This window comes from Carassius carassius, chromosome 32, assembly GCF_963082965.1.
Source record: "Carassius carassius chromosome 32, fCarCar2.1, whole genome shotgun sequence".
In the NCBI taxonomy this organism is placed as follows: Eukaryota; Metazoa; Chordata; class Actinopteri; order Cypriniformes; family Cyprinidae; genus Carassius; species Carassius carassius.
This window is the reverse complement of record NC_081786.1, coordinates 25,574,439-25,602,222: the sequence shown is the minus strand read 5'-3', so window position 1 is coordinate 25,602,222 and position 27,784 is coordinate 25,574,439. Positions and strand designations below refer to the sequence as shown.

The following is a 27,784-nucleotide window of genomic DNA, read 5'->3' as shown; positions in this document are numbered from 1 at the left end:
ATGCAGAAGAGCTAAAGGCCACTATCAGAGCAACCTGGGCTCTCATAACACCAGAGCAGTGCCACAGACTGATTGACTCCATGCCATGCCGCATTGCTGCAGTAATTCAGGCAAAAGGAGCCCCAACTAAGTATTGAGTGCTCATACTTTTCATGTTCATACTTTTCAGTCGGCCAAGATTTCTAAAAATCCTTTCTCTGTATTGGTCTTAAGTAATATTATAATTTTCTGAGATAATGAATTTGGGATTTTCCTTAGTTGTCAGTTATAATCCAAATTAAAAGAAATAAACATTTGAAATATATCTGTCTGTGTGTAATGAATGAATATAATATACAAGTTACACTTTTTGAACGGAATTAGTAAAATAAATGAACTTTTTGATGATATTCTAATTATATGACCAGCACCTGTAATTGCTGATTCTTTCTGGAATGAAATGATGAAAACAAGTTATTTCAACAATCAGAAAAAATCATTTGGTGGTACTTTTTTTCCAATTATTATTTTTAATTCAAAGAAATGGCAGTATACTTAATAGGTAAAAATGTGAATGTTCATATTACGCTACTTACTGTGCCAACCAGTGGGTAGAGAAAGCCTGCCCCAACACTGGCACGAATGTCACGAATTGGAAGAACAAATCCAGTAGGCACACCTTTCTTTTCAGCATCATGTGACAGAGACAGATGAGTTTTTGCCATGCATATGGGTAGACTTGCAAAACCCTTGATGGAGACAAAAAAGCTTTATAAACAATGGCAACCTTATATTTAAGGATCTGTAATGAGAAAAAAATACACCCACACCATTCCTACTTCCACTATCCAACCCGTTTATTAGCCATGATGGGGGTACAAAATGGGATATAATAAATCCTTAAAAACTAAAGAAAAATTGTAGTGCTCCAAATAGGATAAAAGCAATCCTTTTACTTCAGGTGCATAGAGTCAAAGGAATACCTGAAAATGAACAAGGAAGGACTGACTTCTGACTGAGCATGTGAGTGAGAAGACACATTTGAAGTTAGCTTCCGAGCACTTTGTCGTTCTATTATATCTCTCAGGCTGCTTGAAACTTTAGGCACCCTTGGTGGTTTATTTTTCAAACTACTTATTCGACGATTGTAGCTAGGAAGGATTTATGGCTTCTGAAAGGCAACGGAAACTTAAATCTTCAGCTACCATGACAGAGAGTCAATGGGACAAGCTGAATCTGGAAAATCTCTGTCACTCTGATCTCCGAGCTATCATCTACCATCGCAGAACAGGTGAAATCAGCCATTGACTTTGCTCTTGCCCCGGTTGTTGTGTCCTTTGAGAGTTTTAAATCGAGCATTAAGAGGAGGGAAGCATTTTCAACTGTGAGAAACAACCTGCGTGAAAAGAAAGTGACATTTTTTCCTTAAATCCCCCGCTCGCCTGCTGATAGACCTTGGCGATGAGAATTTTAAATTTGACCGTCCAAAAGAAGCACAGCAATGGTTCAACGAACGGTATTCAACTTCCTATGTATTCTGTAGAGATAAATATGCAAAGGAGACTATTTTATAAGCAGTTGTACTCTGATAATTGATAACGGTTAACCAGGTGTGTTTAGATAAATGTTTTTAGGTTGCCTGAAATAACTGTTCTTGTTGCTTCATATGTTCGGGAGTGACTTCATACAACATGGGTGTGATAATCAACTCATACCTGTTTGCTGTACAGGTCCACCTTATGTTGGGCCTCTGGAAGAAGTTCAATGTCATCTGCACCATAGATCTTCTGTGCAATGATTCTGATCTTGTCTACAATAGGTAACTGTAAGATAGATAATAGTTAACTGTAACAAATGAATTGTATGAATGTGTACATCTGTAAAATATTACTGCAGAGTAAACCCTCTATTATTGTGTGAAACATTTCTCTGCAAATTAAAACCAATAAATGTATTATAGAAATGACAATGCAACCCCACTAACATTCATTTTTTTATTTTTTGTACCTCAATGTCATAAAGAAATCTGAAGCTGTTAGGCAAGTCTGCTGCTTTTTGCACTGCTCTAGCCAGATCTGCAGCACCAGCGCCTCCATCAGCCCAGTGAGAACAATGCACAGCATCAAACGCTCCTGCCTCTTTGGCTAGTTTACAAATCAGATCCAGTTCAGCCTTTGTGTCTGTCCTGTATACATGAGATGGCAAGATTCAGTTTGAATGGCACATGAGCTAAACGGCAGTTTGATTAACATGGTCTAGAGTTCGCAAATGATACTCTATATCTCTCCCGAGCACTTTACTCAAATGAATCTAGACACAGAATAAAACATGTTGTTGGCTAAGTGATAGGGCTATCAATGGATTACAAATTTTAACATCACGTGGCCTTCAATCACATATTTACTGAGAAAATATTCCATAAAATAATTAAAAGGACATTATATTATTGCGGCATTATTCTATCTGTCAGTCTGTCCAAGGTAGAATGGAGCATTTGCATGACACTTTCTTGTCTGCAATTTTTATATTTTTGCATATGTCTCATTGGCCATCATGTCTTGACATCCACCCATCTTGATAGCTCTCCTTGAAGCATTTATAGGAGTAACAATGTCCATTTAATGACTTTTGTTTTGACTCCAGGTTGATTGGTTCACCAAAACCATCTGAACGATTCAACTTATGAATCAGACAGATATGATTCTAAATGACCCAATGATCCCAGTGCAGTGGTTAATGGCCTACCGACAGTATAAAATCAACAACTTATTTTTATAGTTTTTTTTTTTTAATTGGGGAACAAATTCACTATTAAAAGAGTTTTCCCTCAATAAATTCCTAATTATGTTATGTTTAGGTTGTAATATGCATGTTAATAAGCAACTAGTTAATAGTAAATAGTGTTCACTAATCTAAAGTGTTACTAATTTATTTTCCTCACAATTTATTGTAAGTTTTTAGAAGACTTCATATTGGCTTACATGTAAATACTCTTGAAGTAGTTAAAAAAACTGTACTCAACAAAACTATCTTGAGACCACTACATTTTATACTAGACAACCACTGTGGTTTGAATGCAAGAACATGCCCTGTGGGAATGGCTCTATAGTTATTCTGTTGCCCAATTTCCTTATGTGTTTAAAGGGGCGTAGTGCCTGTGGTAGCAACTGACGTTGTCCTGACATGCATCACAAAGGTTGTCATTTAAAGGGCACCTTTTACAAGATGTAAATCTCAGGTGTCCTCAGAATGTGTTGTGACTTGCTGCAGACGACGCACCGCTCCTTGAACGCGCTGACGGACTGCAACCTTGTGCAGCTGAAATCCGTTAATACGCACTGCAGACGGATTGTGTGTGTAACAGGCATTATAACGAAACACCAGAGCACTGCTTAGTTTACCCTCACAACGCCTCGCAGTCGCTGCTTAGAAGTGCAACATTGTAAAGGGTCCGTCTGAAACAGTGGCCGACCCATTAAATATAACTATAAAAAATGAATAGTTATATTATTGCACTTTATTTATTTAGTTTTTTTAAATAAAATGATAGTAAATAAACTAAAAAATAGTGTGTGATAATATTATTAAAAATAAAAGGCAGTCCTAGTATTAAATACAAATACATTTATTTTATAGTAAACTTAAAAATAAAATGCTAATATTTACTACTACTTTTTGTTCGCCTCTAAGAAGAATTGCTTTATGTATTCCCCAATTTTAAGAAGCTTTGGATAAAAGTGTCTAAAAATAAATAAATAAAAGCGTTTTCATCATATTCAAACGTAAAATCAGCAGGTTTTTATTTTGGCAGGTTGCCGGCAAGTATACGCGCTTCCGGATTTAGCGCTGCTGCTGATTAAAGAGCGTTAGTGGAAAGTCACAGTTTTGCATTGTGCTTTAAAAACGACATGGCATAGCCCAGATTTATGTCTTCAGGTTGAAAATAAAACGTATATAGTACAGTTTGTGATCTAAAATGGTAATTGTGTATTAACAGCTGTCAACCATGTCGGTACTCAAATGTGCTTTCAGAACATTTATACAGTATAACGCATTTTTTATTTTGGTCGAACATGCGGTCCTGCAGACCACTTATGTGCACCCCTGCCTATACTGACTGCTATACTGTTAACAAGACCCAAACAATAAAATAAAAGCAGAAAAATCACTCACTGCTCTGGAACAAACAACTTCTATAGCTCTAATAAAAGGACATTTCTTCCTTGAATGCTGCTTTTAAATGCTCTGGCATGAAAATAAACATGGCAGACAGTGTGTGTGGATCATTTAGGGCAGGGTCACAGCTAAAACAGCCGTGTCAGTCAACTATCGTGGGTGGGGTCACATTTTACATATTCTGTGAACAGTAAGCTCTGGGACACTGCTCATGATTTATCGACCACCACCCCCGCAAATTACTTACAATACTTTTTTTTTTACTACTGCTGTCTATCAAACACTATTGTATAATAGTAATAGTTAGTACACAAAGCTTTAGGAATTTTGATAGACATTATAAACCCTTAACTTGCCCTACTCTGCATAAAGCTGATGTATTTTTATTTATTTTTTTAATCTGTATTGTGCAGGTTTAATCAGCAGGTGCCGTCTTACTTGAAAGCATTGACAGCCACAACTACTGGAACCCCAAAAAGCTGAGCATTCTCCACTTGCTTCCTCATGTTACTACAGCCGGCTTCCAGCAGTGCCAGATTCTGCAAGAGTTCAAAACAACATTATCAGTACTACATTGAGTTTTGGGAATGTTTCTGGAGTGACTCCTGTGATTCACTTTTAGTTAAATGCAGCTGCAACTCCCAAAACTTTATTTATACCTATAGCAATACCAGTGAAAAAGTTTTAGAACACTACATTTTTAGCTACTCGCATCACTAGACTACATTATCTATATAAAATCACAGACTAGCAAGAAAAACTACTAAACGATCTTAGAGTACCTCTTCAATATATTCTTTTGGCAGAGGTGTGCCTGCAGTGACCTAAAGAAAAGATGCAATGCATATTTAATCAACTCCCTGTACAAATTTGTGTGTTTAAGTGGAAGAAAATGACAATCTACATGAAAAAGTAAATAAATTACTGGCTGTATTCTCAGACTCACCGTTGGACCACCTCCATGCATCTTAAGTGCTCGAACTGTGGCAACCAAGACCACAACATGAGGCTTGAGACCAGAGTATCGACACTTTATATTGAAAAATTTCTCCATTCCAATATCTGCTCCAAAACCTGCTTCAGTGACTGGCAGAAAACAAAAATAAACCCTTTAGGAATTTACACTGATGGGATCAAAGACAATCAAACTATTAAGTTTTGCACAATTTTGTAAATATTAATGTCCCACAAGCACTTTAACTCCCTGTCTCTACCAGTTGTGAGTGGCACTGCACCGTGAGTCACTGACAGTAAACAGATACCTCAGTAAATTTCTGACTTGTGCTTGCACTAGTTCCATCAGGACAAATAGATTTGAAAGATTTGCTTTATACAAATGTGGTGTAAAAAACAACTCAAGCATGTGTATACTTGCATACAATATACTTAAGTCTCTAAACTGTTTTGAAGTCATGTGGGTGTTTATTTGCATGTTTTTTTTGTAAAATGTTTTTTTTTTATATAAACAAATTATAGAATTATGAAAATCAATAAACAAATAATTTTCATAAATTAATTAATTTTGAAACAAAATCGTTATCTTTTTAGTTAAACAAAATTAGTTACTGTAGTCTAAATTATACTGGCACTTCACTTTACACATAGATGTAAATTATGCCAATAACAAAAATGTGTCTTTAATCGTTTAACTTACCCACAAATCCCTGAGGTCCAACTAGTTTCAGAGCAATTTTATCGGCCAAGATTGAAGAGTTTCCATGTGCAATGTTTGCAAACGGTCCAGCATGAACAAACACAGGGTTTCCCTAAACAATTTTCCATACAAAGACTTAAGACAGACATCTAACGCACCAAAGAAAGAAGTGACAAGAAAACCGCTGGGAAACTGATTTAAGCAAGTTGTGGAGCTGGTCATGAATAAGGAATAATTTATCTATGAAGGTCTATTTAATATCTAGGTGATTTGCAAATTAACTTGAATATACACATCCCAGGACAATTCCTCTCACCTCAAGTGTCTGCATGAGGTTTGGCTTGATAGCATCTCGCATGAGTACTGCCAGAGCTCCACACACTCCCTAAGACACAAACACTACAGAATCAACACAGGATGAACACCTAGATATTTTCATTTGAGATAAAATGAGACATATGACAGCAGCACACCAAATCCTCAGTGGTGACAGGCTGACCACTGCGACTGGTGGCCACCACCATTTTTGCAAGTCTCTCCTTCATGTCAGCCAGACTGGTGGTGAGAGCTAAAACTGCCATAATCTCACTGGCTACAGTGATGTCAAACTGGGCCTGCAAAAAAAATAAATACATAAATAAATAAATAAATAATAATAATTCAATAAATAAAAAATGTTGCTGGGCATTGCCTGCTAACAGAATAACATAAAATGCTTTGGTTTCCTTGTCATTACAGCTTATTAAATATGCCATGTTTTGTCTGTCCCAACGGTCAACTCTGTTTTATTTATACCATCAGGGAACACAGAATAGCAAGGTAAAAGATTCCTGAAAGTTCAATGATAAGTTACCAATGACTGGTAACATCTGATACCGCACTGTAATTCAGAAAGACAAGACATTTTCCCATGTCCCACATGGGAAAGAAATAAACGTTAACTTGTAACTCCTGAGCCATTCAAAAGATAATAAGCAGGGCATAAAGGATTTCCAATGTGCAGCTTTTGGCTGTGGAAAAAAATTATCCTACATTTAAATAAAAATTTAATATCTTATCACTTTCGAATTCATGAGTTCGCTAACATTACTAGCCAATCAGAATGTTTTGCTCTTATAAACACGAGATGCGCATAATAGTATCCAACTGCAGAGGCGCAGCCCTGATGAATGGAGAAGCGCGACAAAAGGCTGCGAGGCGCAATGGTCAAAGATGTCCATCTAGTGAATATTTACATAGAAAAGCTAATTATAAAGCAGCGGAGCTTTGTAAAAAGCTCAGAGTAATCATGCCATCTCCATAAGAATGATATGATTGCCAGAACAAATTTACCAGAATTTTTGAAAGGTCCTGTTCACAAATGAACTATTAATTGTAACTTACCGGTAATTTACCAGTAAAGACTGTATGAAAGGGGCTAAACTCTTCCACTGTATATTCCATGAATTTGAATTAATGTTCATCTGGAAAAACAGTGTGCAGTATTTCACTAGATTTATAATGCAAATCATTTATAAACCTATGCCAACACAGGAAAATACATCAACTCAATTATGCCATGTATTGTACATCGCGATAAAAGTTTCTGCATGTGGCCAAATATCACAATTTAATGGATTTAAACATTGTTTAATCACACTATAAAGTGAAATGTCATCAGGCCATTGGCGCCCTCTGCAGGTATTTGTTTTAATACATAATGTGCTTAAGTTGGTTGTGTTCATATGTTTAGGTATTAAATATTTGAACAGTGTTGTTCAATACAATCAATACAATCATGTTTTTCTTGGTTTTGATATTTTATTTGAGCTAACTATTATTGCCTCATCGTTAGTTTATATATATAGTCATACTAAAGCCTGGTTTTCACTTACGTGTTATTGTATTACTAAAAAATATAAGATTACTCAGTTGTCAAAATAATCAGTAGACCAGTGATATAGCCCTTAATTTTCCAAGTGTATGATACAGCTTTTATTTTTTATTTCAACCATATATTCATTTTTATTTAGCTTTAACCCCTGAATAAGTGCTATGAACAAGAACACAAAAACATTTCTTCTGCTGCATATGGTAATCAGGTGGACATCTTTGGCCATTGCAGTCTTGTGGCACGAGTGCCATGTCTAGCTAGACAAACATAACATTTGAACAAACAATATTTGAACAATGTTTGTGCATAAAGTAATTTACTTCTAACAACAACAAAAAAAATGTTATAATGGCCTGAATCATTTGCCTATTAGAAGCTACATCCATATCTGGCATTATAAATGGTATCCAGTTCATTTTTGGACATGCTTCATAAAATTAAATAATCAAGTCTCTTGAGTCTACTTATTCATAAGTATGTAAAGCATTTAGTAATATATGGTAATGTGTGTGATGCTTACAGTTCTGGTGAATCCCTTCTCAGTTGGTGATTGGCCAATGGTGATTTTTCTCAAAAAACGATCATTTGTGTCCAGCACTATAAAAAAAAATATATAAGATTTACATTGCATCCAAATGTGTATATACTGTACAAATGTACCATTATATTATCTAGTATTAAAGATTCACTTTGCTTTTACTTAATTTTTTATTTCAGATAATTCATCACTGTAGTATAATAATAATGAAAACAACAATACACATGCCTCGCTGCCAAGTTATGGACTCAGGGTCAATATCCAACCTGACGAAGCATGCAATCTCCTCTTCTGTTAATGCGCTGGGGTCCACTTTCTTTATACCTAGTTTCTATCAGTACAAGGAACATAAAAAATATAAAATTGCAGGAATCATGACAATGCAAGAGCAAAACTAATGTAAATCTGCGAAAAGAGTATATAAAATTACAAAAACAAACAAACAAACATCATTCTTACTTCAAGTCTGTAGATCTGAACTGGGGAAAACTTCCTCTGACCTCCAATCAAGGGTACCAACCGATTAAATAGAGCCTAGTGTAGTGATAGAATGCTATCATTATGATATCATTAAAAGAAAAAAATTCAAACACATACACATTGAAAAAACTGATTTGGAGTTTTACAACTGTATTTGTTGTTTTCCAGAAAAATGAAAAAAAAAAAAAGCAAGTTTCTAGTCTCTTACTTGTTCTGCTTTTGCAGTAAGACAAAATACTAACATCATTTCACTGATTCTTGAGCAGTGTTGGGCAAGCTACTCTGAAAATGTACTCCAGTTACTGATTGCTCCTTTTAAAAAGTAATCATGTTACTGTTCTGATTACTTAATTTATAAAGTAATTAGTAATTAACGTATTTTTCGGACTATAAGTGAAAATGAGTATAAGTCGCATCAGTCCAAAAATACGTCATGACGATGAAAAAAAACATAAGTTGCACTGGACTATAAGTCACATTTATTTAGAACCAAGCACCAAGAGAAAACATTACCGTCTACAGCCGCAAAAGGGCGCTCTATGCTGCTATGTGGTAGACTACAGGAGCATTGAGCAGCATAGAGCGCCCTCTCGGGGCTGTGGATGGTAATGTTTTCTCTTGGTTCATTTCTCTCGGTTCACGTCAAAATAATTTTGATAAATAAGTCGCACCTGACTATACAGTAAGTCGCAGGACCAGCCAAACTATGAAAAAAAGTGCGACTTATAGTCAGGAAAATACGGTAGTTACATTACTAGTTATGCAACCTTTTAGTTAGTTTCATGCCACAAAGCTTCTCTTAAAACCACAGACAGTTGACAGACTTGTGTTCTTAGCTTAAAAACTTTAAATAAAATACTTATCCCAGTTGCATAGTTTAAATTGTGAATTGCATGCACTAAAAAGTTGACAGAATGCACTTTCTGTAACTGTTACTTAATTTGCACTGCTTCAGTTACATATAGGCCTACATGTATTCATTTAATAAAAAGCAGTAAGTGATCTCTTGGTCTAGATTTTTTAACTGCTTAAATTAGCAGTTTAATCTATATGTTTTTTTTTTTTTTAATGGGCAAAAGAAAATCATGTTTTATTTTTTATTATTTAAATGCAAATGCAAACATATCGAGATATATATCGAATATCGTAAAAAATTTGACAATGTCGAGATATCATTTTTTTTTGTATATCGCCCAGCCCTAATTTGGATTCCATAAATTTTGGTCAGCACTGCCTGAAGATGATCTGGTTAAATTTTCGTGTAAATCGGACAAACCGTCTAGAACTAGTTCGAAAAAGTAGGTTTTAAAAAAACATCAAAATGGCAGCCATATTTCTATGACGGAAAATGATTTCATAGGGTGCAATCGAATCGTCATGAGCTCAAAAAAAATAAATTTGGTGATTGGCCTTACGGTTCAAAAGTTATTAACAAAATATAAGCGAAACTTTCGACAGTTGGTGGCGCTAGAGGCAATGACTTAGACACACCAAAATTGGTGTACTAAATGTTCGCACTTTCCTCTATCAGAATGTCAAACCATTACAACTTTCCCGCAATTGGTTCTATGGGCTGCCATAGACTCCTAGTCGGAAGAAGGAAGAATAATAATAAGAACGGGAACAAATACAATAGGTGCCTACTGTACGCACCTTCGGTGCTTGGCCCCTAATAAATTCAGGGTTTATCAGGGGTAGCTGTCCTGTCACTCTAAATGACCCCTTTGCCAAATTCCACCTTTGCAGAGTACATCATTGTCAGACAGGCTCTGGTAAGAATATCGTTTTTTAATATTGTAAATCCTAATGTGAATATTTCCTGTGTCACAATTATGATGTGTTAACACCATCCTCCAATTTCTCAGGAAACTATTTGAAATATTTAGATAATTTTACTCTCCTGAAGCAGGTTACAGTATATTAGCATCTAGCAACAACAGAAAAAACTGAATGGCTACTACATGAAAAACAAAAAACTTTTGACTTTCAAGTAATTTTTATTGATATTAAATAAAAGCGTAAAATTTTTCTAATAATGTACAAATCCTGAGGCTGAGGCAACAACACTGGATAAAACATTTATACATAATAGAGCTTTAATCGGGCCTTAAAAGTTAGGCCTGACAGGACCCGAGCCCGACAGGTTTCGGCTCGAGCCCGACAAGTACATTTTGATTGACAGCTTTTTAGAAGCCCGAACCCCGTTTACAGCCCGACATTATTCAAATGTGCGCGCACACACAGCTCTTTTTCCTTGTCAAAAATTAGTCATTTATACATGTTTTAACAATTTATTCATAACTAACGTAGACTAGGCCACTTGGAAGTTGGAATAAAGAAATAAAATAAATCCAGTAACATCGTAACATCTCAGCACTCTAAATAGACATAGGCTCATTTAGCCTATAAATAGACTAACGCACCAATAAAAACAAGTTTTTTAAACAAATTAAATTAATATAAATTTTAAATTAAGATTTGTATATGGCAATAACGAAATTAAGATAAAGGCTCCGCCGGATTTGATTCGCCACTAGCAACTGACATTTAATAAAACAATAATGCCAACATTATTGTATATACTCTGTCCACATTATGCATGTAAGACTCAATGAATATTTATTTATCATTTGGAAACCTTTTCTCACAGAGATTAGACTAAGCCTACATGTGTTTACGGAGGAAAATGATTGAATCCATTGTAGATGGCTTCAGCGCGTTCCTGCGCTCACTGACGGTGCGTCATTATTCACTCATTATTCTCATTATAAACATGGTCAAAACTTTTCCACACCTCAGACTTTGCTTTAGTTGCTGGTGCAACCAAAACGTAAATCACCAGAGGCAAGCCTCATTTCACCTACTCTGCATCCATTTTCTTTCTCTATCTATTTCTTTTCTATCTTTCTCGCGCTAATCGAAACACATCACATGACCGCTCATTTACCTCGCAAACCGGAGCGCAAGCCCGAGCCCGACCCCGCGTAAGATGATATAAATTAAGCCCGAACCCGTCGGGTCCCATCGGGTCCCGTCGGGTTCGGGCAAAGATCTTCAGCTCTAATACATAATACAGTTTTGTTTGTATTTAGATCATATGAGTTCTGATAGTTTTTGGATCATTTGTTAAGTTGCTTAAATCTTAATTTTAAGATCCTGTTAAATGTAAATGGACAGAGGTAACAACTAATTGTTTTATTTGTTCATTTAACTGTTTTTAAGTTAACCTTAGCAGATGCACTGCAGACATACTGTTCTGAGATGAGAGAAAATAGATCATTTGTGTTCCAGTGTGTTTTGAAATGTTAAAAAGCATCTTGATTGCTGTTAAAGTAAAAATTATATTACACAGTTCAAGGTATAACGAAAAATTTTAATAAAAAGAGAAAAAAGTTGGGATGTTTTTTAAATTTTGCACCGTTTTGTCCCACTTCCCAGGAATCAGTGATTTATTAGTATAATAATATTTTAATAGCATTAAAGATTCTCTGAAAACTAACCATCATATCCAGTATCTAAAGTAAATGTATCCTGTTTAAAAATTAATCAAAAAACTCTCATTAGGAATATAATTCTTTGCAGCATACTGACTTTGCATTGTTGCAGACAGAAATGCTTTTGTCTGCAAAAATGTAGTATTATTGATTTATTTTTTCAGAGCATGAGTTTTATCTGTAAATATACACACACACACACACACACACACACACAATTAATAAGATTAATGTTTTGTCTAAATAATTATATGCTAATTAACTGACAACCTGACAGTAATTTTTTTATTAAAAAAAATAAAAAAAATTCCCTGATCACATCAGAATGCAATATCAGTGATCCAATAAATGAATGGACATAGACAATACCTTATCAGACTGTGTGGCTTCATGGAACATACGAGCATCAATTGCAGCAGCTACCAGGTTATTGGCTGCTGTGATGGCGTGAATGTCACCAGTTAGATGGAGATTGAACTGAGAAGAGAAGACAATCACTAAATATATGTTCTCTTACGAGAGTTCTCTCGTACTGCGTCTTCGCTATGACGATGCGGGAAAAGTCTCTTTTCACGATACACTGAAGCAAAAAATTATCCTTAATTTTGAATTATTGTAAAGCGCATTTGCAGCAGCACACAGCCATAGGCGAGACGGCTCGCTCGCTCATTGGCTGCTCTGCGGCAACTGCATAAGCCTATCGAGCACAGGCTGATGCAACATCAGACCAATGAGGGCGCTCGAGCCCTCCATGCCACTTCCCGCCGAAACGGGTGTGGCCTAGCCCTATAAAGGGAGCTCGAAAAGGCTGACTCACCTGATTTTTCATCTCTTCAGCGAACCTCACGCATCATTGGATCACGAGAGGAAGCAAGCGTCGTCCGATAGCATCTCAGCGGGATTAGCTATTCCTGAAGCCGCTGGCCAACGCCGCCTTCCACTGCCGTTCCTGCTGTGCTTTCCGGTGCCTATATCCTTTTCATTCGTTATCCTCGTGTGTGTGTTCGCCCTGCGACACACACTCGTAAAAGAGCTGCGTCTTTTTAAAGATGCCTTCTTGCGGCTCATGCAGAGCCCCACTCAGCGAGGGAGACAGTCACGTCATCTGTGTCTCCTGCCTGGGTGAAGATCATGCAGCGCTCGTGCTCGCTGACGGCGGCTGCCCTCACTGCGAGCTGTTGCCAATGGTGACTCTGAGGACTCGCTGGGCATTTTTCTCCGAGCCTGCATTCCCCGCTGCGCTGCAGCGCCGTATAAAGCGCCGCTCCCAGCAGATTCCGGAACCTTCTCCAGCTCGACCGAGCTCGCCGGTTCGCCCTGCTTCACCGGCCTCCCCTGCATCACTTCCCGATGGTCAGCGCCCACTGTCTGCCGCCGTGTCTTCCGAGGAAGTTGATTTTAGGGCCGCGTCGGGGGAAGAGGACACGTGCTCACTGCTAGCTTCGGGCAGCGAAGGCTAGGCGAGCTCCGGGGATCTCGCGCTTTCTGCTCAGAAGCCCAGCAGTCGAGCTGACATAGAGAAGGAGTTTATGCGAGTGCTCACGCTGGCCGCTGCGAGCCTCGGCCTCGAGTGGTCTGCACCAGCGCCCCCCTCTCGTTCCCGGCTGGATGGTAGTTTTCTTCCGGGTGTGCGTACTTCTTAGAACTCAAAGCCCGCCCCATTTCTTCCTGAGCTTCACGAAGAGGTGGCAAAGGCTTGGAATGCTCCATATTCAGCACGAACTCGTTCGTCTGTCTCACCAGCATTCTCCACACTGGATGATGCTAAAAACAGAGGCTACCAGTCACTTCCGCCGGTGGAACAAGCGATAGCGACGCACCTTTGCCCGCCCTCTGCTGGACGGCGGACGAAAGCGGTGTTGCCATCTAAAGCCTGCCGCATGACGTCATCTCTGCTTGCGCGGATCTTTTCTGCTGCTGGGCAGGCAGCATCTGCATTACACACCATGGCCACGCTGCAGATATTCCAGGGTGATCTCCTCCGTAAGTTGGACGAGATGGAACCTGAGGCTATCTGTCTCGCGGATTTGAGGAGCGCTTCGGATCGCTCTCTTCGCGCTACTAAGTCCGCTGGCACAGGCCATGGGACGAGTTATGGCTTCCGCTACTGTGGCTGAGAGGCATCCCTGGCTGACGCTTTCAGACATGGCAGAGTCTGAACGCACTGCGTTCCTCGACGCCCCGCTGACTCCCGCTGGCCTCTTCGGATCTTCTGTCAACGAGTTCGTTGAGAGATTCGTCGAGGACCAGAAAGCGTCTCAAGCATTTAAGCACTTCCTCCCGAAGTGCTCCGGTTCTGCAGCGAGTAGTGCTAGACCGGCTCCGCAAAGCTCTCAGTCACACTGAGGCCGGAAGCCCTGAAGTCATCTTAGCAGTCCTAGGAAAGCGCCGGTGTACGAGTCCCGCTGCGGCCGAACTCTCACCCAAGCGCGCCGCTGTTTCAGTTCCAGGAATTGTGACTGTCTCAGCGTCTTCTGCAACGCGCAAGCCTGTACAGTTGCCCGCTTGCCTGCACACAAAAGCCGTTATCACGGCTACCCAGATATTTCCCGAAAAGAGTGTTATTTCTGGTGTCCCGGCCACGGCCGATGGTGCTATAAATGTAGTGACGATGCCCACTGCTCAGTGCCCATCTCCACATATAAGCACAGCCCTTCACACAGGGCTCGCGCCCATAAAAGCGACTCATGTCAATCGCGCACACTACATAGTAAACGTGCCCACTCCTCAGTGCCCACAAACACTATGTCACACACGTCATGTGGTTTCTGTAAAAACGAAACCCGTGCACGTTCGTTCTGCCCAGGCAGACAGCGAGTCAAAAGCAGTAAATGTGCATGCTTACAGCCCACAGTTACTCACAGACAGCACGAGTCCCACGGGACTCGCTCAGCCCTCCCTCACTCGGTTAAGCAACGTGGCGGGGTCGAGGACGAGCGATCTGCCCGCTGTGGTCAGCGCGCTCCCCGCCTCAAATGTCACTGGCATAACGCCCAGGTTACAGCACATCGAAGCACTGCCGTTGCCCAGCCAACAGAGCGCGCTTCGCATCCAACCCTTAGCCATTCATGCAGACGCATGGTCAGCGCTTCCAGGGGTTTCGGATTGGGAGCTAGACATTATAAGCAGAGGCTACTCGCTACAGTTTTTTCGACGCCCTCCGCGCATTTTAGCGCGCGTCGAAACTACGGTCAAGACAGAAGTAGCACACCTACTTCGGGCCGAAATATCAAAACTGTTGAGCAAAGGGGCTGTGGAGCCTGTATCTCAAGCTCAAAGCGAAGGGGGGCTGTACAGCAGATACTTTCTGGTGCCCAAGAAAGACGGGGGTTTCAGACCCATACTGGATCTAAGACATATTCGTAGAGGAGACTGGTTCATGTCGATAGATCTGAAGGACGTGTATTTTCAAATACAGAAAGCGTCACGTCACAGGCGATACTTGAGATTCGCCTTCGAGGGCCAGACATACCGGTATACAGTCCTGCCGTTTGGCTTGTCCCTGGCTCCTCGTACATTTACAAGGTGCATGGACGCAGCGCTAGCTCCTCTCAGACTCAGAGGCATGCGAGTGCTGAACTATTTGGACGACTGGCTGATTCTGGCTCAATCACGATCAGAGCTCGTGGAGCACAGGGCCATCTAACGCGATCACCTCGAGAAACTCTGTCTCAGTGTCAACTGGACGAAGAGTTCGCTGAACCCCAGTCAAACGATACTGTTTTTGGGTATAGCTCTGGACTCACAGTCCATGACGGCGCGGCTGTCGCCACAGCGCGCGTTGGGCATTCAGCGCGCAGCGAGCTCTCTACGCTGCGGCGCGACCGTCTCGCTCAGAGGTGCTAGGTCTCATGCCTTCAGCGTCACCAGTTCTTCAGTTGGGCCTGCTACGCATGTGCCCCTTGCAGTTCTGGCTGAAAGCGCGAGTACCGCGCAGAGCGTGGATATCCGGCCGGTTGCGTCTCAAGGTCAATCAGAGCTGTGTTACAGCCTTGAAACCCTGGACAGCAAACGACTGGTACCAATCAGGTGTAAGCCTGGGGACTTCCTCGAAAGTGAAAGTGGTGTCGACGGACGCCTCCACTTCGGGATGGGGAGCGCTGCTCGAGGGCAGACCGTTCTTTGGCCTGTGGGCAGAACAGGAAAAGTTCCAACATATCAACTGTCTGGAAATGCTGGCAGTGGAGAACGCGCTGACGCGCTTTTGTCCCCGAATCAAGGGCCACCACGTCTTAGTCTGTTCGGACAACATGTCTGTGGTGTCCTACATAAATCGCCAGGGCGGTCTCAGGTCCCGAAACCTGTACAGGTTTCCCCCCGTCTCCCTCCTTCCGCAGGTGATAGAACGGGTGAGGGAAACGAAATGCTCAGTACTGCTTGTAGCACCACTTTGGAAGATCCAACCATGGTTTCCAGATTTGATGCAGTTAGCAGACACTGCCCCGTGGCCAGTGCCGTTGAGGAGGGACCTCCTCTCGCAGGCCAGGGGCTCGATTTGGCACCCTCAACCGGAGTTGTGGTCCCTCCATGTGTGGGCGCTCAACAGTTACCCGCTGATCTCTCAGTGGGAGTGCTAAGTACTATCACTCAGGCTAGAGCTCCGTCGACTCGGCGGCTGCACAGCTCGGGGGGGTGAATCCACAGCTAGGAGGCTGAATCCTCCCAGACCTCCTTCAGTCCCTGTATGGGACCTCTCGACGGTTTTGGAGGCAATGAAAGGTTCCCCTTTCGAGCCTATCCAAACGATTAGCCTCAAACATCTGTCATTCAAGACAGTGTTCTTGTTGGCTCACGCTTCAGTGAAGCGTGTGGGTGACCTGCACGCGCTCTCGGTGAGCCCGACGTGCTTGGAGTTTGGGCCTAATGACTCAAGAGTTATTGTCAGAAGAGGATGGAGACTCAAGTCTTCTTTGCCCCGTTAGGGTTTTAAGAACTTATGTGTCTCGCTCTGCTGTCTTCAGACAGACTGAGCAGCTGTTTGTCTCGTTCAGTGGACGTTCCAAGGGAATGGCTGTTTCGAAACAGAGCCTATCCAGATGGATAGTTGACGCCATAGCGTTAGCTTACACTTCCAGGGGCCTTCAGTGCCCACTGGGTGTCAGAGCACACTCCACAAGGCGTGAGGCGTCGCCTCATCGTGGGCGTGGTCTAGTGGGATTTCCTTACAGGATATATGTATGGCGGCAGGATGGGCCTCGCCGTCTACATTTATCAGGTTCTATAACCTAGAGGTTCCCGCCCTGCAAGCAAAGCTGTTGTCGGTATAGTTGAATCAGTGTCCTGATTGGAACTCCGAGATCGCAAGCGCGATGCGCTGCCGACTGTTATATGGGAAGTATTGCGTAAGACCCACATTCCCATATTGGTCAGGCCTTGCCTTGAATATGTGATGTCATATTGTTGCATTGTGGGTACGATTCACTCTGGTTCGCTTCGGCGATGAAATAAATCAGGTGAGTCAGCCTTTGAGCTCCCTTTATAGGGCTAGGCCACACCCGCTTTGGTGGGAAGTGGCATGGAGGGCGCGAGCGCCCTCATTGGTCTGATGTTGCATCAGCCTGCGCTCGATAGGCTTATGCAGTTGCCGCAGAGCAGCCAATGAGCGAGCGAGCCGTCTCGCCTATGGCTGTGTGCTGCTGCAAATGCGCTTTACAATAATTCAAAATTAAGTATAATTTTTTGCTTCAGTGTATCGTGAAAAGAGACTTTTCCCGCAGCGTCTTAGCTAAGACGCAGTACTCGTTCCCTCTTCTAGAGAGAACCGAGGTTACGTTAGTAACCTCGTACGTTTTATACAGCTTTATTAATCAAACTAAAATCTGATGTAAAAAGAATACCTCTTCCATGGGAATAACTTGCGAGTAGCCCCCACCAGCAGCACCACCTATATATAGAGATAAGGTAGTAACTTAATTTTCTGTAGTTGCTCTCATTGCTATGAAAATTGGCAAAAAAAGAGAAAAAAAAGATCACAATTATACTTCCTTTGCAAAAGTTTAGTAAACAAAACTTGTTATTCCATACTTTTTTTTACACACTGTTTGATATAACATCACTTTAGAGGTAACCAATCACATATGGTATTACTATTGTCTTAGTATTACTTACCTTTGATGCCAAATGTTGGACCTTGTGATGGTTGGCGCACACAGGCAAACGCATTAAGTTTCAGATGAGCCCCAAGTGCTTGAACCAACCCTATTGTAGTTGTACTCTTTCCTTCACCCAGAGGAGTTGGAGTGATTCTACATTTAACAAAATGTTTCTTAGCACAAGTATCAATAGCTTACAAGGTGTTAATTTCATTTTCATCTACCGGTGCATCTCAATAAATTAGAATGTTGTGGAAAAGTTAATTTCAGTAATTCACTCATGTATTAAATAAATTCAGTGCACACTGACTGAAGTAGTTTAAGTCTTTGGTTCTTTTAAATGTGATGATTTTGGCTGACATTTAACAACAACAATTCACTATTTCAACATATTAGAATATGGTGACATGCCAATCAGCTAATCAACTCAAAACTAGGGCTGTGCGATATTGAAGAAAAATGCGATATGCAATATCTTGCTAAATAATGCGATATTCGATATGCGATACGATATTTATTTTTCTAAAATCAATTAAAATTGTATTAAGAGAAATAATATAATCAGAATTTCAAATTATTTAGGGGAAAGAAATCACTACAACTTTTGAAAGTGAACAACAGCAGTTTTTTTATGTTGCATTAACACAAATTACATTTTAACATTACATTTAAATGTTAAAATTACATTTTAACAATGTAAACAAACAGAAAATAAAAATATCACTAATAATTTGCTCCACTATATAGTTAGGCCTACATCAACCTGAAAACATGAACATTCAAGTAAACAAAAACACTTGAGAAACAGTGGAGTTACTTCTTAGCTCTCTTTTTGTTTTGTTTTTGCCAAGTCAGATTTTAACATTCATGCTAAAATTGTTAAAGATTTTTGGACAAGAAAACCAGCATGTCCACTTTGCTTGGTTTCAGGGATGCACGCTGACATGTAACTACATTGCCTGATGTGCTGAAAAGTCTTTCAGATTGTGTGCTAGTGGCAGGCACACAAAGCACGTCACTCACTGCGTGCTGGTTTGTTGATGGTCAGACGTCAGAGCAGTGAGCAGCTATGCGCATGCACACACACAACTAACGTCCGCGTGTCAGATGATCTGTGTCGTAAAACTATATAGCTTTGTATTACTTTGTTCATTTATCGCAAATCATTACGATGTGCATATCGCGATATGCAAATTTGCGATATTTCGATATATCGCACAGCCCTACTCAAAACACCTACAAAGGTTTCCTGAGCCTTCAAAATGGTCTCTCAGTTTGGTTCACTAGGCTACACAATCACGAGGAAGACTGCTGATCTGACAGTTGTCCAGAAGACAATCATTGACACCCTTCACAAGGAGGCTAAGCCACAAATATTCATTGCCAATTAAGCTGGCTGTTCAAAAAATGCTGTATCCTAACATGTTAACAAAGTTGAGAGGGAAAAGTGTGGAAGATGCACAACCAAATGAGAGAACTGCAGGCTTATGAGGATTGTCAAGCAAAATCAATTCAAGAAATAGAGTGAACTTCACAAGGAATGGACTGAGGCTGGGGTCAAGGCATCAAGAGGTACCACACACTGACATGTCAAGGAATTTGGCTACAGTTGTCATATTCCTCTTGTTAAGCCACTCCTGATACACAGTTTTGTATTTCATTTAGAAACCAAGGTCCTAGAGTCTGGAGGAAGGGTGGAGAAGCTCATTGCCCAAGTTGCTTGAAGTCCAGTGTTAGGTTTCCACAGTCTGTGATGATTTGGGGTGCAATGTCATCTGCTGGTGTTGGTCCATCATGTTTTTTGAAAACCAGAGTACTGTATTTTACTTCAAAGTAAAAAGAAACATAAGTCGCACTGGACTATAAGACGCATTCATTTAGAACCAAGAGAAAACATTAACGTCTACAGCCACAAGAGGGCACTCTATGCTGCTCAGTGCTCCTGTAGCCTACACTGAAAACATAGAGCACCCTCTCGCGGCAGTAGATGGTAATGTTTTCTCTTGGTTCTAAATAAATGCGTCTTATAGTCCGGTGTGACTTATGTTTTTTTTTACTCATGACGTATTTTTGAACTGATGTGACTTATACTTAGGTGCGACTTATAGTCCGAAAAACTTCACCCGTTTACCAAGAAATTTTGAAGCACTACATGCTTCCTTCTGCTGACCAGCTTTTTGAAGATGCTGATTTCATTTTCCAGCAGGATTTGGCATCTGCACACACTGCCAAAAACACCAAAAGTTGGTTAAATGACCATGGTGTTGGTGTGCTTGACTGGCCAGCAAACTCACCAGACCTGAACCCCATAGAGAATCTATAGGGTATTGTCAAGAGGAAAATGAGAAGAGACCAAAAAATGCAGATGGGCTGAAGGCTACAGTCAAAGAAATCTGGGTTTCCATACCACCTCAGCAGTGCCATAAACTGATCGCCTCCATGCCACGCCAAATTGAGACAGTAATTAAAGCAAAGTAACAGTAAATTAACATACTTTGCAGAAGGCCAACAATTCACTAAAAAAATGTTTTTATTGGTCTTATGAAGTACAGTATTCTAATTTGTTGTGATTGATGAGAGATGAATTAGTGGGTTTTTGTTAAATGTGAGACAAAATCATCACAATAAAAAGAACCAAAGATTTAAACTACTTCTGTCTGTGTGCAACGAATTTAATACACAAATTTCACAATTTGAGTTGAATTACTGAAATAAATTAAATTTTCCATGACATTCTAATTTATTGAGATGCACCTGTATATGAAATAGAACACTTGATGGAGACAGAAAAAGAGATACAAGGAGGGGAAAAAAATACCCAGTAACAACTACATATTTGCCATCAGGTTGAGCCTGCAGTCGATCAATCGTTTTCAGTTGGATTTTGGCTTTAGTCCTGCCATAGAGCTCAACCTCATCCGAGAAAAGACCAACTTCCTTAGCAAGGCATTCAATGGGTTTAGGTACACAGGAGCGAGAGATAGTGACATCACTGGATAATGAAAAGTGAAAAAAAACAAGCCATTACAATTGCAAGAACAAAAATTATACTATTGAAACAGCTGTTTACTTTTAAGAACTGGTCATAATTGAAAATCCATGCCAAAAATAATCAGAACGTAGAGCATACAATTTATGAACCACTTATGAGTCTTCTGAGGCCATGCAACTGATTAGTCTGAGGAGCTAATATATGGTTTTAGTAAACCTTTTTTTTTCTGAGCTTGACAGTGCACGGTGACTGTAAACTATTATCAGATGTCATGACACTTACTGAACCACATTGGCTGCGGTTCCAATTTTTTGTTTTTTTATTTTGCATAGCTAAAAAGAAAAAAATAATCTAACCTTGGAACAGGCCGTTGCAGGTTGAGTTTGGTGTAAATTATATTCCACTTCCCAGGTTCTTGTGCTTGAAGGAAATGCTTGGCACTCAGAACTGTGTTCTGAGAAATTAAAAGCAAACATTGAATTGCCTAGGAATTGCTAATTTAAAATATTTCAGATTATTTTGTGTAAAATCTCCTGAGAACTCAAAAGTAAATAATATGAGGACAATTTAATGATGAATGGTTTGTGGGGATTACCCCTTCCAGAAATAGAATTTTATTCATATATATATATATATATATATATATATATATACAACCCGAATTCCAGAAAAGTTGGGACGTTTTTTAAATTTTAATAAAATGAAAACTAAAGGAATTTCAAATCACATGAGCCAATATTTTATTCACAATAGAACATAGATAACGTAGCAAATGTTTAAACTGAGAAATTTTACACTTTTATCCACTTAATTAGCTCATTTAAAATTTAATGCCTGCTACAGGTCTCAAAAAAGTTGGCACAGGGGCAACAAATGGCTAAAAAAGCAAGCAGTTTTGAAAAGATTCAGTTGGGAGAACATCTAGTGATTAATTAAGTTAATTGATATCAGGTCTGTAACATGATTAGCTATAAAAGCTTTGTCTTAGAGAAGCAGAGTCTCTCAGAAGTAAAGATGGGCAGAGGCTCTCCAATCTGTGAAAGACTGCGTAAAAAAATTGTGGAAAACTTTAAAAACAATGTTCCTCAACGTCAAATTGCAAAGGCTTTGCAAATCTCATCATCTACAGTGCATAACATCATCAAAAGATTCAGAGAAACTGGAGAAATCTCTGTGCGTAAGGGACAAGGCCGGAGACCTTTATTGGATGCCCGTGGTCTTCGGGCTCTAAGACACTGCATCACTCATCGGCATGATTGTGTCAATGACATTACTAAATGGGCCCAGGAATACTTTCAGAAACCACTGTCGGTAAACACAATCCGCCGTGCCATCAGCAGATGCCAACTAAAGCTCTATCATGCAAAAAGGAAGCCATATGTGAACATGGTCCAGAAGCGCCGTCGTGTCCTGTGGGCCAAGGCTCATTTAAAATGGACTATTTCAAAGTGGAATAGTGTTTTATGGTCAGACGAGTCCAAATTTGACATTCTTGTTGGAAATCACGGACGCCGTGTCCTCCGGGCTAAAGAGGAGGGAGACCTTCCAGCATGTTATCAGCGTTCAGTTCAAAAGCCAGCATCTCTGATGGTATGGGGGTGCATAAGTGTATACGGTATGGGCAGCTTGCATGTTTTGGAAGGCTCTGTGAATGCTGAAAGGTATACAAAGGTTTTAGAGCAACATATGCTTCCCTCCAAACAACGTCTATTTCAGGGAAGGCCTTGTTTATTTCAGCAGGACAATGCAAAACCACATACTGCAGCTATAACAACAGCATGGCTTCGTCGTAGAAGAGTCCGGGTGCTAACCTGGCCTGCCTGCAGTCCAGATCTTTCACCTATAGAGAACATTTGGCGCATCATTAAACGAAAAATACGTCAAAGACGACCACGAACTCTTCAGCAGCTGGAAATCTATATAAGGCAAGAATGGGACCAAATTCCAACAGCAAAACTCCAGCAACTCATAGCCTCAATGCCCAGACGTCTTCAAACTGTTTTGAAAAGAAAAGGAGATGCTACACCATGGTAAACATGCCCCGTCCCAACTATTTTGAGACCTGTAGCAGAAATCAAAATTGAAATGAGCTCATTTTGTGCATAAAATTGTAAACTTTCTCAGTTTAAACATTTGCTATGTTATCTATGTTCTATTGTGAATAAAATATTGGCTCATGTGATTTGAAAGTCTTTTAGTTTTCATTTTATTAAAATTTAAAAAACGTCCCAACTTTTCCGGAATTCGGGTTGTATATATATATATATATATATATATATATATATACACACACACACACACACACACACACACACACACACACAGCTTGATTGTGCCATCCCAAAAAAGCACAGTCACTTTTACGGACTTTTAAATTAAATGTTCCCTTCTGGTGAAATGACCTCCCCAACTCAATCGAAGTCCTTAGCCATCTTCATCTCTTCCATCTTTATTTAACATTAGCACTCACCATTCTAATTCTATTCTTAAAGAAAAAAAATATATAAAATCTATCTACCTTTCTAATCTTTTTTTATTCTATTTTTTTCTAAAAAAAAAAGACCTCTAACACTAGCTTGCTCTATACTTTTTTTATTCTATCATTTTTTTTTGTATTTATTATATTATTTAAAAGCCCTTGCTATGTGTACTGCATTTTAAGGTAACAGAGACCTGCTATAGCACTTAAATATCATTGCACTTTTGTTGTTTTTGATTGCTTCCATTGTCCTCATTTGTAAGTCACTTTGGATAAAAGCATCTGCTAAATGACTAGATGTAAAATGTAAATATATAAAGTAAACATTACAAGAAACAAAACAAAAACAACAACAACAAGCATCACTTCCATTAGAAACAGGAATAATGTACCTGCATGAGCATGGCTACAGTCATTGGACCGACTCCTCCAGGCACAGGTGTAATAAATGCAGCCTTATCTTTAGCAGAGTCATAGTGAACGTCTCCAACAATTCTCTTCCCACTTGGCCTGCTGCTGTCTGAGATGAAATTTAAGTGACTGAATGACTGTGTTTCTGGACCATGGAGCTTTGCTTTGGATGTACATTATCCCGTTACATATCATTGTGTTTACCATACCGAAAGTCTTGTATTCGTTCTCAACATGTATTATGCAGTATTAACATAAAAATTAAGTCAATTAATCGTTTAAACATTTTAAGAAAATTATTATTTCTTCCTTAATATTCCTGTAAACTGACATTGCAAAAGCAGGAAACATCTAACCGAAAAAATAATATCTTTGTAAATTAAGTTGTAATCATGGCATACTCCTACTAAAAAACCTACATACCTGTGATGGTGTTAATACCACAGTCAATGACAATGGCATTATCCTTCAGCCACTCTCCGCGAACCATCTCTGGTTTACCAATCCCAGTCACCAATATGTCTGCCTTTCCCACCTACAACACAAATCAGGGCTCTAAACAGATTCAAGGAACAAAAACTAATTTTTTTTTTTTACAGGAACAGAACCAGAAACAAAATCAAAAATTTTAAATGGCCCTTAATCGGTTAATGTTATTTTATTGTTTCATTTAATATTTGAAATTTGCTGTCAACCAATCAGGAATTGGTTATAAAATACAAGTAGTAGGCTATGGCCTACAAACATGCATCCAGCGAGTGAAATGCCAGCCCGTGCGCTCAGCTGTGAACTCATCATGTATATCACAAGAGTTTATCCGAGGATTGTGTAAGATGGATTCAACAGATCACACGCACCTGCAGCGATTCTGTGAACGATAGGCTTACATAAAAACGAACATATAGGCATATAAACGAAATATTTCACTTAAAACATTGACAGATTAACAAAACAAAAGAAAAAATTTTTTTCAGTTCATTGACGCTATTCAAAGTGAAATACAATTTTTTTCTGTATAAAATCCAGAAACGTCAGAAATACATTAAAGAAACGTATTAAAAAATGACACTGTTGTACAATCTTGTTAATAACAAGAAGCGTTTAAAAATGCAGCAAACATTTTTAATCTTAAACAATACTTAAAAAAAATCTAACACTTTCAATTTATTAGTTTTGTTTAGTAGCCTACATTTGGCCAAACTCTAGATAAGATGATGCTTTATTTGCTATGACTAAGCAAAGCGGGTTAAGATACCAGATAGTGGTGGGCCGTTATTGGCGTTAACGTGCCGCGTTAACGGGAGACTCTTATCGGGCGATAAAAAAAATATCGCCATTAATCTATTCTCAAAGTTGGGTTGGGAGCTACGCGAGCTATGATGACTTTCACCTAGATATTTTATATAACCGACTGGCTGAGGCCAGCCTAAAAAGATGCTCAGGACAGTTGACGGGCCACTGCTGCGCATCGTCACGGAAGCTTATCTTTTTCACGTGTTTTTAAGCCTTACCGCTTGTCGATTTAAACATTAAAGCATCCAAACACAAGACGCGGAAAAGCTGAGAGTAGCTGGTTACTCGCGCACTGTGTTCGGTGCGCGCGCGGAGAGAGAGCCGCGCATCACAGACACCAAGCTCTCTTCTGCAAAGTTCTCCTCAAAGTCCCTCCTGCAACGAACAAATACAAATCGCAGTTTGAACAAACAAAAAGATGTGAAAGAGCCCACTTCAGCACCACGGTGTTCTGGTGTTCAGGGCTCACGCAGAGAAAGGCGTCTCAAAACACTTGAACATCGAATTTGCTTATTTTTGCTCTTGTGCCGACAAATACATACAAAATATGTCAAAATATCCACCTTGGAAATTATGCTCGAAAAAAACTCAGTTATTTCTTAAGTGAAAGTAAACAGTTGAGGAAATAATGGGATGTGTATTATATTGGATGTGTTCATCGTCTCTTAAAGTGACCGCGCTTAATTTAGCTACTAGCTGCTGTAATGTTAATCCAAGAAAATGAAAATCACTCACTGCTCTTGACTGAATTACTTTGTAGTTTTAACAGTCAAACCAAAAATTATTCAGACACCAGATATAATTTTTGATATAGCAAATAAACTGTAATAAAGTGAGAAATGTTGAAGGTGTCTGAATAAATGTAGGTTTGATTGTATATTTCATTTTTACATTTCAGACTATCCAGTGCTATTTTACATTTAATTATTTGGTTTCTGTACCTTGACACCTACAAACTTGAAAAAAAATGAAACATTGTGTAAATAGCACAAATAAATAAACATAAACGAACATACAAATTAAACAATTTCAAACAGGGCCCACTGGTACAACCTTCACCAGGTCCCCGTTGACCCCAGCTACGGCCCTGCTCACGCCTGTTTCACACATACTCTGTCTGCAGTGCGTATGCAGTCCGTGTGCGTTACGTATGTGGTGCAGCACATGTGCTTTCACACAGGACGCCTTTGCAGTTCGCTACTCGGTACGTAAACGATCGCTGCACTGCTGCAGTCAAGTCAAGTCACCTTTATTTATATAGCTCTTTAAACAAAATACATTGCGTCAAAGCAACTGAACAACATTCATTAGAAAAACAGTGTGTCAATAATGCAAAATGATAGTTAAAGGCAGTTCATCATTGAATTCAGTGATGTCATCCCTGTTCAGTTAAATAGTGTCTGTGCATTTATTTGCAATCAAGTCAACGATATCGCTGTATATGAGGTGACCCCAACTAAGCAAGCCAGAGGCCAGCTGGAATCCGGTAACATGGGTGCGTAAAAAAATATGCAACATACGCACTGCAGATGGAGTATGTGTGAAACAGGCGTAAGGTTGTTTGCACCTTGTGCAATGTGGAATTAGTTTACAGCTTTTTCAAGCACTTTGTGATGCATTTTGGAAACAGGAGATGAGCCCCTTTTCTAATGCACCACCTAGCTTGATAAACGACTTCTCAAAGACTTACTGTTTGTCAATTTTATTTGGGTAGTACACATATTCTGAATGCCTTCGGCAGAATTCGAATGAGCCATTTTAATCTAGATTAATCTAGATTAATTTCAAGATCACAGTGAGATTAATCTAGATTAAAAAAATCTATGGCCACCACTAATACCAGATTTTTTTTCTTTTTCTTTTTGAGAAAAGAAAATGCTGTACTTTATTATTATTAGTCTATTATGGGCAAAGAAGCGGTGTTAGCGGTGTTATTTCTTCTTGAACCGGTTTTAGAATGGTAATACAGAGGAATGCAGGAACAGAAACGTTAAAATATATATTCTGCTCAGATTAAAAAATAAATAAATTCAAGTCCTGACACAATACTGTACAGTCCACAACAATTTTTTTGTTCCATAGCACTGCCTATCAGCCACTGAGTAGCAAGCATGAGTAGCAAATCTCACCAAGTTTCATGTCTCTAAGCCTTACAGTTTAGGCTTTGTAATTTTTTGTAGAGAATAAAAATAATAAAGTATAGTCATAAACAACAACTATCTGACAGTTAATTTTATTTAATAATTTTCATATTTAGTATCCTAAAATGTGGACAGTGTGTTTACTTATTGAACTTGTGATTTTTGATTAGCTAAAATAATGT

At 39.5% G+C, this 27,784-nt stretch overlaps 1 protein-coding gene across 3 annotated transcripts in view; it reads right to left on the bottom strand.

The window, feature by feature from the left end:
* The window catches only part of mthfd1b (methylenetetrahydrofolate dehydrogenase (NADP+ dependent) 1b), an 81,155-nt gene that overhangs the window by 7,399 nt on the left and 45,972 nt on the right, over nt 1-27,784 (bottom strand). For all 3 annotated transcript variants that reach the window (XM_059520833.1, XM_059520835.1, XM_059520836.1), the window contains 19 exons: nt 24,592-24,703; nt 24,150-24,277; nt 21,635-21,732; nt 21,105-21,278; nt 18,303-18,439; nt 18,032-18,078; nt 12,564-12,671; nt 8,680-8,754; nt 8,449-8,551; nt 8,203-8,279; nt 6,283-6,423; nt 6,126-6,194; nt 5,810-5,921; nt 5,102-5,241; nt 4,938-4,979; nt 4,594-4,694; nt 1,987-2,164; nt 1,695-1,802; nt 576-728 (listed from right to left, as the gene is read on the bottom strand). In XM_059520833.1, the coding sequence (XP_059376816.1) occupies nt 576-728; nt 1,695-1,802; nt 1,987-2,164; nt 4,594-4,694; nt 4,938-4,979; nt 5,102-5,241; nt 5,810-5,921; nt 6,126-6,194; nt 6,283-6,423; nt 8,203-8,279; nt 8,449-8,551; nt 8,680-8,754; nt 12,564-12,671; nt 18,032-18,078; nt 18,303-18,439; nt 21,105-21,278; nt 21,635-21,732; nt 24,150-24,277; nt 24,592-24,703 (2,103 nt within the window). The remainder of the gene's footprint in view (nt 1-575; nt 729-1,694; nt 1,803-1,986; nt 2,165-4,593; nt 4,695-4,937; nt 4,980-5,101; nt 5,242-5,809; nt 5,922-6,125; nt 6,195-6,282; nt 6,424-8,202; nt 8,280-8,448; nt 8,552-8,679; nt 8,755-12,563; nt 12,672-18,031; nt 18,079-18,302; nt 18,440-21,104; nt 21,279-21,634; nt 21,733-24,149; nt 24,278-24,591; nt 24,704-27,784) is intronic.